The following is a 17,639-nucleotide window of genomic DNA, read 5'->3' on the forward strand; positions in this document are numbered from 1 at the left end:
TTTAACAAAGAAGTAACATTTCAAACTTTCTACATATAATTAAAATTCATTTAAATCTTGTGCATAAGTTATATTTGAAGAAATTAGTTTACATAAGACCACAAGCATGGCCATAGTGGATCAGACCAATAGTCCATCTAGCCCAGTATCCTGTGTTCTGTCAGTAGCCAGTGCCAGATGCTTCAGAGGCAGTGAACAGAACAGGACCACCCCCTGTCATCCAGGTCCAGTTTCTAGCAGTCAGAGGTGTAGGGTTGTAATTAAGCTATTAAAGATTGTTGTATCTAATTTTTATTCCAATACCAAAAATAACGGAGTTAAGTTTATAATTATGTATCAGTAATTTAGGGTAGAAAAAAGTTACAGGGATATTGTGATTATCCCAAAATCTGCTTGAAAGAAATCCAGAAATATGAAGTTGAGAAATGCGCAATTAAGACATTGTCGGGGGGTTCATGTCTGAGTCCAGCTGTGTCTCCCAGTGGTGAGGGTCTGTGGCTGGTGGTAGGGGAACCCATGTGTGACATTCCCCAGAGTACAATCTGAACTGATGGACACCTGTATTTACTCAGTTCACTAACCTGGGCTGCCTCTGACACTGCTTCATTGTGAGAGCAACCACTCCTGGTCGCTCACACACAGTCTCCAGCATGTAAATCACTCCCCGCTATACTGTATGAGTGCTATAGCCAGCCATTCATGAATTACATTGCAGGGCAACACCAGCAAACTCCCAGTCCCAGACTTACCCCCAGAAATGTGCATCTTGTACTGCCCAGCCCTCTCCTGGATAAGCTCATATTAAGTCTGTCATTTATTAATAGAAAATGATATGTACAAATCCTGTTATCGCAAATGAAGTGTCCCAAACACACTGGTTTAGATAAAACAAGTTTATTAACTACAGAAAGATAGATTTTAAGTGATTCCAAGTAATGAGGCATAAAAATCAGAATTGGTTACAAAGAAAAAAAGGTAAAACACAACTAAAACCTAACTTAATAAGCTAAGTGAATTCAAAGCAAAATTTTATCTCACAACGTGCTTTAGCAGTCTTACTGGCTGCAGTACTTTCAGCTAAGATCTCTCCCCCAGTTCAGTGGTCATTTTCTTGTCCTTCAGGTGTTGTTGATGCCACAAGTAGAGATGCCATGAGAGATGATTTGGGGCCTCTGCTCCTCATTTTTATCCTTTTTCTCTTCTTTGAGAATCATCTCCAGCTGGGGTTCAGGAGACAAAATCTGGGGAGATGGGAACTTCCAGCTGCTTCTTTGTCAAGATGTAAATTTCTCGCTCACACCCTTTTTCCTGCCAAAGAATGGCTGTTTAACCAGGTGATAGTCTATCTGATTTTGTTGACACCGGTCTGAGGTGTCAGTTTGCCTTTTGTCTTCGAAGAACCAGTTTGTGCCTGCTTTTCTAAACTTGGAATATGTCTCAGTAATGTTATACATAAAATCTTTTAACTTTACATACAGTGTTGCCACACATATTTTACAAGGACAGTAATGATCAGTAAATCATGGGTTTTCAAATGATACCTTACAAGGCATAGTTTGTACAAAATTTATCTTAGTCTTGAAAAAAGGGTGAGCATAGGGATACAGACTTACACCAGGCCCTCCTTGCTGCAGCAAGTTCCAACCCAGGGCCCTGTGATTGGCAGTCAGATAGGCAGCCTGGGAACGGGCACCACAAAGCCTGCTTCATGGATTGCTTCCTGCCCTGGCCTGTACCATCTTAAGTCCCAGCAGAGTCTGCTTATGGACTCAAAAAAGGGGGTTCTCCCTAACTGTGATCTGGAAGCTCTTCTCCATCAGTCATGGTCCTCTGTTCCCAGTCTGCATGGGGGCCTTCAGCGGCTCAGACATGGGCTCTGCTCCAAGTGCTGTGGATCTTCTGCAGCCTCTGTGCAGAAGCTACTAGTGTAGGACTGATCCCATGCCCTAATAGCTGTGACAGAACTGAGCGGCTCCCTTTTGAGCTCTGCTTCCATTGTTAGCATGCCCAGCAGGTACCTTTTGGGCCCAGAATTGCATGTTAACCCTTGATTCCCCTCTGTGGGGCTTATACACACAATCACAGACACCCAAACCTTGTCTCTCCCCTGAAGTGATTCCAGAAAGGAGAGGGTAAAAAAAGATTGAATGTGTCTTTAAAAAATCACCTTAATCTAATCTGGGACAAGAAACACAAAAATGCTTTAATCATAATTGTATAGGTATTGCATAGCATCACTACAGAGTACTGATACATATCTGGAACCTTAACTGCATCTTAATGTAGTTTTTTGTCTGGAATATGACACAGTGATGGTAATTGACAGTTACCTTCAATAAGTAAGACATGCAATTAGCTAACGTCAGTGTTTGCAAAATTCAGTGTAATTCCTCTGCTAAGTGTGTGCAAAGGATTACTGCAGATACTTGAAATTACAGTAGATCTCTTAGGTAAAACTCTTTCCCCAGTCCTGTCCAAGAATCCCCTAATAGGTATTCGAAGTTGAATGTCCTTACAGTCCTTGTAGCTGCCTGAGAATGTGGTTGTTCATCTTCTGTTAAGGAAATCAGATAAGAATGGTCTTTTCAAGTTTCACTCTCTCTTTTCCCCCAAAACCCAAATGTGTGGCCTTCAGCAATGCACCTAAGCGTCAGGGCCTTCAGGCTGCTCCTAATTTCTGTCTGACTGTGAGATTTCTTTCTGGTACTATCGCCTTTCTGGTACTTTCTTTCTGGTACTATCTAAGACTACTTTGACTGTTTATTTTTGTCTGTGACATTTTTTTCCAGTAAAATAATCACTTCTAATAGAAATCTTATTTTTTGCTTGTAGGAAATTCGCAAATGGGTGCTACCATAGTAGATGCTTTGGATACTCTCTATATCATGGGGCTTCATGATGAATTCAGAGAAGGACAAGACTGGATTGACAAAAACCTTGATTTTAGTGTGGTGAGTAGAACATCTTGCATTTCACTGGTTCTTTTAAAGGTGTTTTGAGAAAACATACTGTAGTGTTCCCAAGGGAGGGAAAAGTTGTTAAGCTGGAACTATGGTTGAGGATACAAAAAATATTTATTAGAAAGACCTGAAATTCAGGTTTATGGCTAAACTTCAAAGGACTTCCTTTTTATTTTTTTTGTTTTGAAAAGTGAATATCTCTGGCTCCCTAACCAAGGATGTCTTTCTATTTAATGTGTTTAAAAGTTAGTGATTGTCAAAAGATGGATAATACTTAAATGTTCCATGAGAGATATTAAAACCTCTGCAGAAGAAGTAAGTACAAAGTTATCCCCAATACAGATCAAATTATAAGCATGTTACAACAGCACCAGAGTATTCAGTTGTGGAAGGAGAAGGGGTTTTACTTTTAAAATTGCGGTGCATGAACTACTTACAATATTTCAGTCTAATTGTTTATTACAAGTTTTTAAGGTATATAATCTGATGCATCCCAGAATAACAATCCAAAAACACAAAACAACAATGACAAAACAAGACACACATGTAATAAACATGAACTAGTTATGTTTGAACAAAACATAACAGTCTGAACAGCACACATCCAACGGTACACACACACACACACACACACACACACACTTTCCTTCCCTTGTCCCCAAAAGTTCAGCAATGCCTAGTTGGAGGCATCAAGTGACCTTGGGGCTGTAGGCTGTACCTCTGATTCAGCTCACTATGTGGGTGCTCTTGCTGTGCTACAACTTCCCCAGCTGGCCACATGACACCATCATACACAGAAAGAGCATCCTCTTCCCTGTCTGTTCCTTTTTCAGTAAGCATCTTGCTGATGAAACAGTGCATTCTCCCTGTGGTAAATGCATTTGGCATGCTCCTTAGCTTGTAGCCCGGAAGATCATGCCACAAGCATTCAAAATGCTTCCAGATCCCCATCTAACATACACTGCCTGTCCAGGATAGAATGCCTAGAGTCTCTTATGGATATGCCTGTTGAAACTCGTGTATTTCCTAATCACATCAGTTGTTTTCAAGGGCAGCGAAGGAGTGGGATGATCCTCTTCTGTCATTATAAACAATTTGATCCTACTAGGTTGGCTGAAGAGCTGATAGAATGGGTTTACTCCAGTACTTTCATGAGGCATACTCTGACTATCATGTAAAGCAGGACTTAATGCAAGGGTGTATCTCAGTGTTCCTCTAATATGTAAGCTACATGTTACTTCAGAGTCTCATGCAATCTTTCCACTATCCCATTTCCTTGGCATACACAGCAGATTTATAATGAAATGTACCAATTCTCATCAGAAAGCCTTCAAACTCTTTTGGTACACATGACTGGGTACCACACCAGCACCAAAAGGGTTAACTATGCTTTGAAGGCTGAGGAAGCCCCGCCCCTCTGACCCTGCTGGGCATGCTCAGCCTGGAGGCAGGATATAAAAGGTAGCAGCCCAGCTCAGTCTGGGGAGGCTGCTGACGGGGAAGGACAGAGGCTGTGAGCTCCCTGCAGGGAGTTGCTACAAACCCCGGCTACGGGACTACGGCTCACAGGGTGTGTCAGTATATTCTAGTGGTAGTTGATTACGTGACCTGCTACCCAGAGGCTGTCTCAGTACTGGCCACCTCTGTTTTATCTTCTTGTCCAGGATGGACAAGTATTACCAGCCACCACATAGACACCATTCCTGGACAAAAAGTCCGCAACCAACATTGCCCACTTCCCCAGAAAATGTGGGAAGTGGTCCAAAAAGAACTCGAGGTGATGCTAGCCTTGGGAGTAGTGGAAGAATCCCAGAGTGAATGGAGAAGCCCCATACTCCTGGTCCCAAAGCCCGATGGGAATATGAGGGTCTGTATAGATTTTAGGGGGATCAATGCCATTTCCCGCTTTGATGCCTACCCGATGCCATGGGTGGATGAACTGCTGGAACAGCTGGGTAGTGCTAAGTTTCTATCAACACTAGATTTGACCAATGGGTACTGGCAAATACCCCTGATCCTGACTTCCTTGGAGAAGACAGCCTTCCCTACACTACTCGGTCTATATCATTTCATCACCATGCCCTTTGGGTTACATGGGGCCGTGGCTACATTCCAGTGATTGATGGACCAACTGTTGCAGCCACACTGGCAGTATGCAGCAGCTTATATTGACGATATTGTGGTCTACAGCACAAGTCAGGAGGAACACCTACATCTCACCACGGTCCTACAGGCCCTGAAGGAAGCAGGACTCACAGCTAACCCCACCAAGTGTCCCCTTGGGTGGAAAGAAGTGACCTACTTGGGATACACGGTGGGGGCGGGCCAACTCCACCCCCTGGTGGACAAGGTACAGCCCCTGAAGGACTATCCCACCCTTACAATGAAAAGAAAGGTAAGGAAGTTCCTAGGTTTGGCTGGAAACTACAGAGGGTTCATGCCAGACTTTGCCACGATAGCCGCCCCCCTCTTCTCCCTCACAAAGAACTCCCGGCCATGGAATGTCCGGTGGTTGGAGGATTGTGCAAGAGCCTTCCGGACCTTGAAAGATTGACTCACCCACAAACCCATCCTGTTCCTCCCAGACTTCTCAAAACCCTTTATTTTACAAACAGACGGCTCAGAAGTGAGGCTAGGAGCCATTGTTTTTCACACAATGCAGTCAACCTGTGGAACTCCTTGCCAGAGGATGTTATGAAGGCCAAGTCTATAACAGGGTTCAAAAAAGAACTAGATAAATTCATGGAGGATAGCTCCATTAATGGCTATTAGCCAGGATGGGCAGGAATGGTGTCCATAGCCTCGGTTTGCCAGAAGCTTGGAATGGGCCACATGGAATGGATCACTTGATGATTGCCTGTTCTGTTCATTCCCTCTGAAGAACCTCGCATTGGCCACTGTCAGAAGACAGGATACTGGGCTAGATGGACCTTTAGTCTAACCCAGTATGGCCATTCTTACGGGCAGGAACAAGAGGGGGAGGAACACCTGGTGCTGTACCTAAGCCGGAAGCTATTTCCCCGAGAAGTCAAGTACTGCACCATCTAAAAGGATGCCCTAACAGTAAAATGGGCAATAGTATTACATATTGGGGAGCCCCTTTCATCTTATTATAGACCATGCACTCCTACAATGGATCAACACCATGAAGGATTTGAACTCATGGATTATGAGATGGTACCTCAGCCTCCAACTCTACGAGTTCAGCGTGTTACACTGCCCAGATAGGGCCCACACTAATGCAGACTTTTTCTCCCGGGCTGGGGGTGGAGGAGGGCAATGGGGATGGACCCCCGCCGGGTCCTGTCTTGAGAGGTAGGGTGTGTGACGGGGTGTGCCTACCCTACACCAGCCCCCAAAAGGTTAACTATGCTTTCAGCCTCAGGACCTGACTGGCTGCAGAATCACCTCCACCCTTCCATCTAACCCTACGTGACCTGACACCCTGTGATGGGGTGTGCCTACCCTGTGACAGTATGTAAGACATCCTGTTATCTGAAACGAGACTCTCTGGTAAGCCAAGCATAGCAAATAAAGTAATTAGGCAAGAAATGAGCTCCTCTGAGGTGCCTTGTGAAGTTATGAATGCAAAGGGATAACATGAATAATAGTCTGAAACAGTCAATGGGATGTAATCATGCAGTGAAATCAAGGGGCCAGTAGTAGCCACTGCAATTCTCTGCTATGATCTGTCTATGACTACCGGTTTCAAAGGATCCGGAGGAACAGACGTATGCACTTTGCGGGCAGAGCATGCCTTCAAATGATGTTCCATGTCCGTGCATAAGCTTGGCCACCAACCATGACTATGCAGAAGTTTTTTCATCTTTGTAAATCCCAAATGTCCTTCATGAGCCACATCTAGGACTTTTTGTCACAACGATCCTGGAACGATCAGCTAGGCTCCTCTGCATAAGATACGTTAAGTAGCACACGTGTTTCCTGTGAGTGCTGAACGAATTTTATAGAATGTAGATAAAATGTTTTCTTAAAGACTGGGTCCATCCAATCTGCTTGTACAGCTCATATCACCTTGCACAGTTCAGCATTTTTAAGTCCCCCCTAAGTCAATTGGCATATCTTTCAGTAAAAAGCATATGGTGTACTCTGCCTTTTTTGCATGCAAGGGTGCTAACGCAGCAGAATTTCTCAAAAGTATCAGCAAATAAATTACATCTTCCTTTGCTATGTACCAAATCAAAGTCATATTGGTGCAATTGAATAATCCAGTACTGCAGCTTCGCACTCAGCAAGTAAATGGGCAAATGATCAGTTTCTAAGGTGAAATATTTTCCCACTAAGTAGACCTTGAAGTGTACAATAGCAAAAACTATTCCCAAGAACTCTAGCTCAATCTGGGAATATTTTCCTTCCATCAATGTCAGAGTACAGGACACAAATGGAACCAGCCATCCCTCCTGGAGCAGAACTGCATCCAGACCCCAATTGCATTATATCAGTTTGAATTACTGCCGACTTCCATATATTAAAATAAGCATGGGATTGGATCCAACAAAGGGCTTTGTTTCTTTAGTCTGAACCAACTGGCCCTGGCCCATGGTTAAATCCCACAGCGGTGTGGCAAAGGTACTAAAATGGGGTGGAACACGGCATCCTATATATTGAACTAGGCCAAGGAATGAACATAAACTGCTACAATCAGTGGATAATGGTAGTAAAGCAACAGTTTGTAGTCCTTCAGGCATTTGTTTCACATCATCAGCCCACAGAGAATGCCCTACAAACTACAGCAGCTTTTGCAAAATGGCACTTGGCCACATTCAACTTTATACCATCCTGTTGGAGTCAGGTTAGCACCTGATTCAGAATAACACACAGAATAACATAGGATGGACCAGGGCAACCGCACCAGGCCCCACGCTTTGGGGGGTCCCATGCTTCAGGACATGGGCTCCAGGGCAGCCTGGGGGATTAGCGGGGGGCCTGGCGCTGGCAGCAGTGAGCGACCTGGCCCCAGCCCGCCCCGCTCCACTCTGCTCTGCCCCACCAGCTCCTGGCGGAGGGGGCAGAAGCCAGAAAGAGGCAGGGAGGGGGCTTGGGAGAAGGGGTGGAGTGGGGACAGGGCCTGGGCCGGGGGGGAGAGGGGGGTTGTCCCAGGCCCCGCACCCCCCAGGGTTGACCCTAGTCTTAGCAAAGACAAGAATGTCATCCAAATAGCAACATGCACCCTGGATGTTATCCAGAAGCTGAGAGACCACTCTCTGAAATACTTCAGGAGCAGAGACTAAGGAAAAAGGGAGTTGTTGATAGCAGAACCTCCCAAATGGCGGTTGAAAGTCAATGACAGCTGCAAAATTTCAGCCAAAGATGTTTGCCAATAACCAGATCAGTAGTCCAACACAGAAAAAATCCAGGATCCACTTATTGGGCAAGTCATCTCTTTGAAGGTTTGTAATTGAAACTGCTCACATTTATTAAGTGCCCTATAATCTGTGCACAGTTAAATATCACTGTTCTTCATGTGTATATTCACTGGGGTGAGCTCCAATCCATAGGCCCTTCCACCTCCTGAATGATATAATTATCTTTCATGTGCAGTTCTGCTCAGATTTTGCTCTGGAGGTACATGACATGCAGGTCATGCGAAGGACTTGGTGTTCAAATCCAACTGCAGAGAGTATGCACTTCTTGTGGACAGAAAGCCATCACTGTTAAATAAATCCTGCTGTCTTTGGACAATACTTTGGGTATCCCCTTCTATTCCAGTCCACATAAGCTCACCTGAGATGTCCTGTATAAATTGCATAATACCAAGCTGTCAGCACAGATTGTAGGACAATAATGGAACAGCATTTGCAGCTGTACCTTTAACAATATAAAACTTGCAGTCAACTTTATTTATTTATAAAGCATACAGCTTTACCCATTGTCTGCAAGGCATAACAATTCCAAGCTTTTATAACCACTGTCTGTAGTCAGTCAAATGTCCAGATTGTGAACTAACCCAGAGGAGAGAATGTTAACTTCGCACCCATATCAATCATGCACTTCATTAGTGTAAGGTTTCTACTGTATGGGATACGAGCTCCAGGGCTTTGCCACATGAGAAGTTTATGCTAAAGGAAACATCAGGGACCCTGGTAAAGGTGGTCTCGTGCAGCTCCACGTTCACCGTATGCACTTCAGGACTCCTATCTTCATGAACCAGTGTGTCCAGCATGCTAAATTAAAGTGTCCTTCCTTCCCACAAGCCCAGCACATAGCAGTTCTAACTGGCCAGACAGGGAAATTGGCCAAGTGACCCATACTACCTGTCACAGCGTCCGCACAGGTTTCTGCCTTCTCGCCCTGTGCCCAGGCTGGTAAAATAAAGAGTTCTCACACCTTCTTCTGGTGTTTCACCCTTGTGCTTTATTTTACAGTGCCACCGTGCAGTCTCCTTTATCCCCCAACAGTTATCCCCTTTCTAACCCGTTCCAGGGTCTCTTGGCCCTTGAGGCTCCCTTCCTGTGGTGAGGAGACAGAGCTGTAGCCTCCTGTCCCATCCCAGGCTAGCCTCCTCACTGGGTTTTGTTCAGGGCTTTTATAGCCTTCCCAGCCTTCAGCCCAGCTGTCGCTGCTTAGCTCAGTCTATTGCAGTGAGCCAGCCCTTGTTAGGGCCCGCAGCTGGGCTCCCTGCTGGCTGCTTTGAGCCTCTGCCCCTGGCCTCTCTGCCCGAAAGCTGGGCTTAGTCAGCATTTTAGCAGGGCATTCAAGGGGTTTCACCCCTGCTCTGCCACACTACCACTCAAGAAACAGAAACTGGCAACTTTCACTGCTGGGGCCATGGAGCAACTGTAAGTAGTTGTACGACTGGGTGATGTAAGGAGGAGAAACTGACAGTTTAAGCATAGACACAAAAGTAGCAGCAGTTTGAGATGTAGCACCTCTCTCAGCCCAAGCCTTCTCAAATGCCTCACTCTTAGCAACCGTGGCAACAAAAGTTAGCAATCTAGAATCTTCAGCCAGGAACCGGTCACCCAGGTGGTCATTGGCTATGCCAGTCACATAAATATCCCTGAGCATGATCATTATAATGTCCCCAAATTCACATTCCTGGGCTATCCTCCGCAGATGACATGCAAACTCTAATATGATTTTGTTGGGTTGCTGGCAAGCTTAAAAAATATTTCCCTCCTTAACAGAACAGAATCTCTGGTGCCAAAATACTCGTTGAGGCACTGCACAGTTGCATCAAAGGAAGACTTGAGTTCCAGGAGTCCATTATAAATATCAATGCCATCATGGCCTAAGCAGTTCTGCAGCAAATGTAACCTAGCAGCATCGAAGAGTTGCAGAATCTGCACGTAGTTTCAAAAAGTCCAAATAAAGTATCACTAGTCAACAGCTGAAGGATGTGCTCCAGGCAGCATGGGTTGCAGAATAGAAGCATTCATCACTATAATGTTACGCCCTGATGCACCCCAGAATAGCAGTTCAGAAAACAAACAAACCACCAAAGCAAGACACACATAGAATCGTAGAATATTAGGGTTGGAAGAGACCTCAGGAGGTCATGTAGTCCAATCCCCTGCTCAAAGCAGGACCAACACCAACTAAATCATCCCAGCCAAGGCTTTGTCAAGCCTAGGGTTACCATCCGTCCGAATGTCCCTGGACATGTCCGGCTTTTGCATCTCTAAATAGCCGTCCGGGAGGAATTGGTAACAAGGTTAAAATGTCCGGGGGTTTTTTCTCCCTCGCCTCCCTCCCTCCCTTCCATGCAGAGTGCGGCTGCTGATTGGGCGGCTGGGCCAATTGACCCACTCCCATTGGCCTCCAGCAGCCAGAGCCCTCCCCTGCTCCCCCCTCCCTCTGTCTGCAGCCCTGTGTAACACACAAACCGACCCACCGGGCAGAGTATTTTGCAAACACGTGGAGCCAGAATGGTAAGGGGGGGGGCAGTCAGGGAGCGGGGGAGTGTTGGATGGGTCCCCGGCCTCCACCTGCCAGCCCCCCTCCTTGCGTTCTGTTCCCCCGTGGACCCCCCCGGCCTGCCTCTCCCTTGTCTGCTGCCCCCAGGTCCTAGTGTCCCCCATCTACTAATGGGAAGACAGGCTGCCCTTACCCTGCCCTTCCACCCTAGCCCTGAGCCTCTCCAACGCCCCAAACCCCTCAGCCCCAGCCCTCATCTCCCACACCCTAATCCTCTGCTCCATCCCTGAGCCCCCTCCTGCATCATGAACCCCTCATCCTCAGACCCACAGCCCTCACCCCTGCATCCCCTCCTATCCCCAAACCCCCTCCCCACACCCCCCTCCTGCCCTCAAACTCCCTCCCAAAGCCTGCACCCCCTCCCTTTGCACCGCCTCCCACCCCCAAACTCCATCCCAGAGCCTGCACCCCTCACCCCCTCCTGCACACCCACCCCCTGCCCCAGCCCGGAGCCTGCACCCAGCACCCAAACTCTATCCCAGAACCTGCACCCTGCACCCCTCCTGCACCCTAATCCCCAGCCCAGGACCTGCACCCCAGACCTCCTCCCCCCACCCAACCCCCCTCCCAGAGCCTTAGGCAGGTGTGGGAGGGGGGGTGGGTTCTGGGCAACACCAAAATTTCTACAACCCTGCCACCCATGCGAGTGGATAAGGGTCGGGGCAGTCAGGGGACAAGAAGCAGGGGGGGTTAGGGTTCTGAGGGGGGCAGTCAGGGGGTGGGAAGTGGGAGGGAGTGGATGGGGGCAGGGTGGGGGCGGGGCTAGGGCGGGGCTCCCCCGTGTCCTCTTTTTTGATTGTGGAAATATGGTAACCCTAGTCAAACCAGGCCTTAAAAACCTCTAAGGATGGAGATTCCACCACCTCCCTGGGTAACCCATTTCAGTGCTTCACCACCCTCCTAGTGAAATAGTGTTTCCTAATATCCAACCTAGACCTCCCCACTGCAACTTGAGACCATTGCTCCTTGTTCTGACATCTACCACCACTGAGAACAGCCTAGCTCCATCCTCTTCGGAACCCCCCCCTCAGGTAGTTGAAGGCTGCTATCAAATCCCCCCTCACTCTTCTCTTTTGCAGACTAAATAACCCCAGTTTCCTCAGCCTCTCCTCGTAAGTCATATGCCCCAGCCCCCTAATCATTTTTGTTGCCCTCCGCTGGACTCTCTCCAATTTGTCCACATCCCTTCTGTAGTGTGTGTGTGGGGGGGGGGGTACCAAAACTGGACGCAATACTCCAGGTGTGGCCTCACCAGTGCCGAATAGAGGGGAATAATCACTTCCCTCAATCTGCTAGCAATGCTCCTACTAATACAGTCCAATATGCCATTGGCCTTCTTGGCAACGAGAGCACACTGCTGACTCATATCCAGCTTCTCGTCCACTGTAATCCCCAGGTCCTTTTCTGCAGAACGGCTGCTTAGCCAGTCGGTCCCCAGCCTGTAGCAGTGCATGGGATTCCTCCTTCCTAAGTGCAGGACTCTGCACTTGTCCTTGTTGAACCTCATCAGATTTCTTTTGGCCCAATCCTCCAATTTGTCTAGGTCATGCTGGACCCTATCCCTACCCTACAGTGTATCTACCTCTCCCCCTAGCTTAGTGTCATCTGCAAACTTGCTGATGACACAGGTAGATTGTCAAACAAAACATGTAATAACCATGAACTGGTTAGGTCATTAACAGTCTGAACCGAAGAACATGATAAACAGTCCAACAGCAGATATGTAGCAGCAGGCCCTGAATAGCTGCACACACACAGACTAGGAACCGAATGGCTAGGCAGCAATTCTGCAGAAAAGGACCGAGGGGTTACAGTGGACGAGAAGCTGGATATGAGTCGACAGTGTGCCTTGTTGTCAAGAAGGCTAACGGCATTTTGGGCTGTATAAGTAGGGGCATTGCCAGCAGATCGAGGGACGTGATCATTCCTTGACTTTAGCAAAGCTTTTGATACGGTCTCCCACAGTATTCTTGCCGGCAAGTTAAAGAAGTATGGGTTGGATGAATGGACTATAAGGTGGATAGAAAGGTGGCTAGATCGTCAGCCTCAACGGGTAGTGAACAATGGCTCCATATCTAGTTGGCAGCCAATATCAAGCGGAGTGCCCCAAGGGTTAGTCCTGGGGCCGGTTTTGTTTAATATCTTCATTAATGATCTGGAGGATGGCGTGGACTGCACTCTCAGCAAGTTTGCAGATGACACTAAACTGGGAGAAGTGGTAGATACGCTGGAGGGTAGGGAGAGAATAAAGAGGGACCTAGACAAATTGGAGGGTTGGGCCAAATGAAATCTGATGAGGTTCAACAAGGACAAGTGCAGAGTCCTGCACTTAGGAAGGAGGAATCCCATGCACTGCTACAGGCTGGGGATCGACTGGCTAAGCAGCAGTTCTGCAGAAAAGGACCTAGGGGTCACAGTGGACGAGAAGCTGGATATGAGGCAACAGTGTGCCCTTGTTGCCAAGAAGGCTAACGGCATTTTGGGCTGTATAAGTAGGAGCATTGCCAGCAGATCGAGGGACGTGATCATTCCTCTCTATTTGACATTGGTGAGGCCTCATCTGGAGTACTGTGTCCAGTTTTGTGACGATGTCACAAATGTCTTTTTATGCTACATAAATCTACAGATGTGGCCATTTTCCTTCTACCCTCCAATCCTGAGCTTATCTGGCTGTCTTTTGACACCTTTTACCATGTCAGGTTTTTTTTTTTCCTTCAGTGTTTTTCTTGCCTGGGGGAGTTCAGTGAGGTGTGGGTTCTCCTTTGCCTACTTCTGTGCAGGTTCCCATAAAATAACAATAGGAGGCAGGGAGAATGAGATATTTCATGATTTAGGACAGCAAGAATGAGCATGGCCTACATTCCGGACCTTTGGCTTAATTACCTTAAGAAAAGTCTTAACTTCTGGGACAAATATATTTTCATTGTGGATTTTTTTAAGCTTAAATATAATATGCATTAGGTATATATTTTAACATTGTGGTACATTATGAGAATTTCATTAATACTGAAGTGATAAGATTTTTGTAATCAGCTAACATTGTCCCAGAATTCCCAGTTTGTCATATGTTTCTGTGCAGCTCTCTCACAGAAAAAAGGGTGAATGGATGAATGGCAAGGATTTTCTCCCATAATTTAGGTCTAAAAATTATACATTGTATTTGGAACCCTGAAGTGAGATGGGACAATTCCATTTTTAGGGGGGTGTCAAGTACCTATTTGTAGTTATCATTATCCTACAGATACTGAAAATGAATTATGGAGGCTCAAGGGAAAAGAGTGGGGGGAGGCACATAGGACAGTGTGGGTGGGCTGTAGTTGTGGATGCTGGCACTTTTGAAGGAATATGGGAGAGGGATTCTGGCTAAGAGGAGGGAGTTGCAAACAGGCTGTGGTGGTTGTTGTCATGAAGATTTGCAGGGGGTTGTCCTTGTGAATCCAAATATTGGCAAACTACAAGTCCTTGTGTGCATTTGGATTTGTATCTATGCCTACCCTAATGATAACAGTTTCTTCTGATACCTTGATTGTTGTATAGCAGTGGTTCCCAAACTGGGGTTCGTGAACCCCTGGGGGTTCGCGAAATGTTACAGGGGGTTCTCGGGGAAAAATTCCCTAATGGCGGACAGAGCTGTCCTTAGGGAGCACGGGACCAGCAGCCCGGAGCCCCAGGACTTCCAAGAGCTAAGCAGATCAAAGTAAGCACATCTATTACACTGAGGAGATTTAAACTTCAAGACTCCTTATAAGAAATAGAAAGGGAGGTGGATATTTTTTGCTGTTTTTAAAATTAAATAGGCAGCTAGTATTGTTTTTAAAAGTATTATGAAGAACAAGTTTAAGCTTTGTTGTAATGTGTGTTGTTTGCTTGAACTGCTCAAGACCTGAATGCTTGTATAAGAGGAACTCTTTGTATTGGCTTCTTACATACCTTCATGCTGTTTCACATCTGATACTTCTTGATGAAACATAGGAGCCTTGTCTTATAACAGGCTTATTCAAAGTGATACAAGCTACGAAAGTGAGATCTTGGAACAGTGTTGCCGTTTTCATAATGTAATAAAAATACTGTAATGATAAATAATAATTAATAGTGTGTACTAAGCATGTCATAAAAACAAATTTTATATTTCCAAGATCACTGCTTTTATAATTTATACTCAGGTAAAGGAGAAAATCCCTGGAAATATTCATTTTTAGGAGGGGGTTCGCGAGACTTGCCATTTTGGTGAAAGGGGTTCACAGGTTGTTAAAGTTTGGGAACCACTGGTTGTATAGAGAAGCTTTTTAAACATTTACTTTTTCCTCTCTTCCCAGAATTCAGAGGTGTCCGTTTTTGAAGTCAATATTCGCTTCATTGGTGGTCTTCTAGCAGCATATTACCTTTCAGGACAGGAGGTAAGGAAACCATAAAGAAGTGTGGAAATTAGTAGTCTATCAAATGAAAGCTGCACAGTTGGAAGGTTTGAAGTTGTTGGCTTCACAGTATTTTTTTGAGCTAATATAATAAGTAGGATGGGCTGTGTTACCCAACTCTACAGGGATCATGGAATCTTCATCTAAAGCTGATTACTGTACAGTATCTCTAGGCTAACTGAGGACCCTTTACCAGGACTTTGAAGCAGCCTGTGCCTTCTCTAGTTTGCTCGTTTTATCAAGGTTTTTTCAACTTCATTGTCAACAGAGTTGAACCTTCTTACACAAGTAGTCACCTCAACCCTAGTTATCTAATCATTAGACTCTGGTGCTTACAAATACCTTGTTTCAAGATGTTCCACCTCTCTCAAAAGAGAATTTTTCTCTGCTGCCACTTGTTCCCCAGTGGACACAGGTCCTGAATGCAGAAACCCTTGACAGTTTTCTCAGGTATCTTTTGTGTAGGGAGCCATAACTCTGCTACAACAATAGGCTAAGATTGAGGCACACTGGATCAAACTCATCTCACAAATACAGTTCCCACGGAAGTCATTGTGAATTATGCCTATTCTATATCCGGGCTACATTTAGACTTCTCTCTGTCCCCTCCTGCATGGGGATTGCTGGGAAAAACTTTTACTATATCCAGTTTTGGATTGGAAGGCCATCACCTCACCTTTATATAGCCTGCATGGTATCTTGAAATATAGGTTGGATATATGGGACAGTATTCTCAGAATTGATTCAGCTTTTTACCTCTAACTCACAGGTATAAAACTTGCCTCTGTCAGCAGTGGCTGAAAATTATTGCTGTCTGCTGACTGTTTGGGGGATTATATGCTGAATCTCATAGACTCATAGACTTTAAGGTCAGAAGGGACCATTATGATCATCTAGTCTGACCTCCCGCATGATGCAGGCCACAAAAGCTGACCCACCCACTCCTGGAATAATTCTCTCCCTTGACTCAGCTGTTGAAGTCCCCAAATCATGATTTAAAGACTTCAAGTTGCGGAGAATCCTCCAGCAAGCGACCCCTGCCCCATGCTGCGGAGGAAGGTGAAAAACCTCCAGGGCCTCTGCCAATCTACCCTGGAGGAAAATTCCTTCCTGACCCCAAATATGGCGATCAGCAGAACCCCGAGCGTGCTCATTCTGGTACTTTGTTTTTAAAACAATAAATTTAGTGCTGGTGAAAGATGCTGCACTGACACCTGTGGAGAATAGAGGTGTTTGTTTAATCATGAAACAAAGTATTGGTTATGGCAGTTTAACTACCTCTAAGTCCTAGTCTACAGTAGGAAAATGTGCCATGTTAGAAAATGTATTAACTAACATGTTTTCTAACACGCTTTAACTAACAAGATTTTTCTCTTAGTTTGGACAAGGACAATTGTTGTATTTAAAGAGGTGTTAGCTGGTTGTGTTTAACCCAGCATATGGGTCAACCCACATTTCTAAACATAGCTTGTTCCTGTCTACACTGAGTGCTAAGTTGTTTAACACAGTATGTTACTTAAACGATGTTAGCTAACACACTTTCATACAAGCTTGGTTTTCTGAGTATAGACATGGGATGGTAGTCTCCATGGTGTATTTCAGTTTTTAGAGACTATGCTGATAATTGCTCACAGGAGGAAAAATTAGCATCAACTGTGCTTGTTTTTGTGGTGGAGGAACCTGATCATGGAGTACTGTGGAAATTAAAAGACTTTATACTACGATTATATCTATTACCATCCCTTCTTCCAATCAGAGTTGTTCTACATTTACTCCTAGGTGTTACAAATGCAAATGTTGTACTATGGGAAAATAATAAAATAACATACTTGATTTACAGTGTCTTGTTTTAGCAGCTAGTTCCTTGGCTTAAAATTGTGCAGACTTGTATAATCCTTTGTTTAGTCACAAATTTTTATTAAGTACTTGTTTGGTGAACAATGACCTATAATCTTTCAGGTAGCGGTATCTGTCACATCTGGATGCCTCCCAGGCTTTCTTGGGGAAGATACATGCAGAGTTCTGCAGTATCTGTAGCTTGAGGAGAGAGGGTTTTTTCAGTGCATCAGGCCAAATTCACTTTTCTGCTCTATCCCCTTTGTGCTGGGAGGATGGATGATTTTATGGTTAAAGCACAGAACTGGGAGTATGGACAGCTGTATTCTCTTCCCAGCTATGCAGTAGATTCCCTGTATGATCTTGGGAAAATTATTCAAGGCCTCCATTTTCCCCACCTATAAAATGGAATTAATATGGATTATTCATAGATTTTAGGGCCATTATGACCATTTAGTCTGACCTGCATAATACACGATACAGAACTTCATCC

The 17,639-nt window shown here is 45.4% G+C and overlaps 1 protein-coding gene across 2 annotated transcripts in view; it reads left to right on the forward strand.

Annotated features, from left to right (window-relative positions):
• Positions 1-17,639, forward strand: part of MAN1A2 (mannosidase alpha class 1A member 2) — a 330,855-nt gene that overhangs the window by 161,513 nt on the left and 151,703 nt on the right. For both annotated transcript variants that reach the window (XM_024217756.3, XM_024217757.2), the window contains exons 4-5: positions 2,833-2,951; positions 15,212-15,292. In XM_024217756.3, coding sequence (XP_024073524.1) covers positions 2,833-2,951; positions 15,212-15,292 — 200 coding nt within the window. The remainder of the gene's footprint in view (positions 1-2,832; positions 2,952-15,211; positions 15,293-17,639) is intronic.

The sequence above is a fragment of the Terrapene carolina genome, unplaced genomic scaffold (genome assembly GCF_002925995.2).
Source record: "Terrapene carolina triunguis isolate 2854851 unplaced genomic scaffold, T_m_triunguis-2.0 Scaffold242, whole genome shotgun sequence".
In the NCBI taxonomy this organism is placed as follows: Eukaryota; Metazoa; Chordata; order Testudines; family Emydidae; genus Terrapene; species Terrapene triunguis.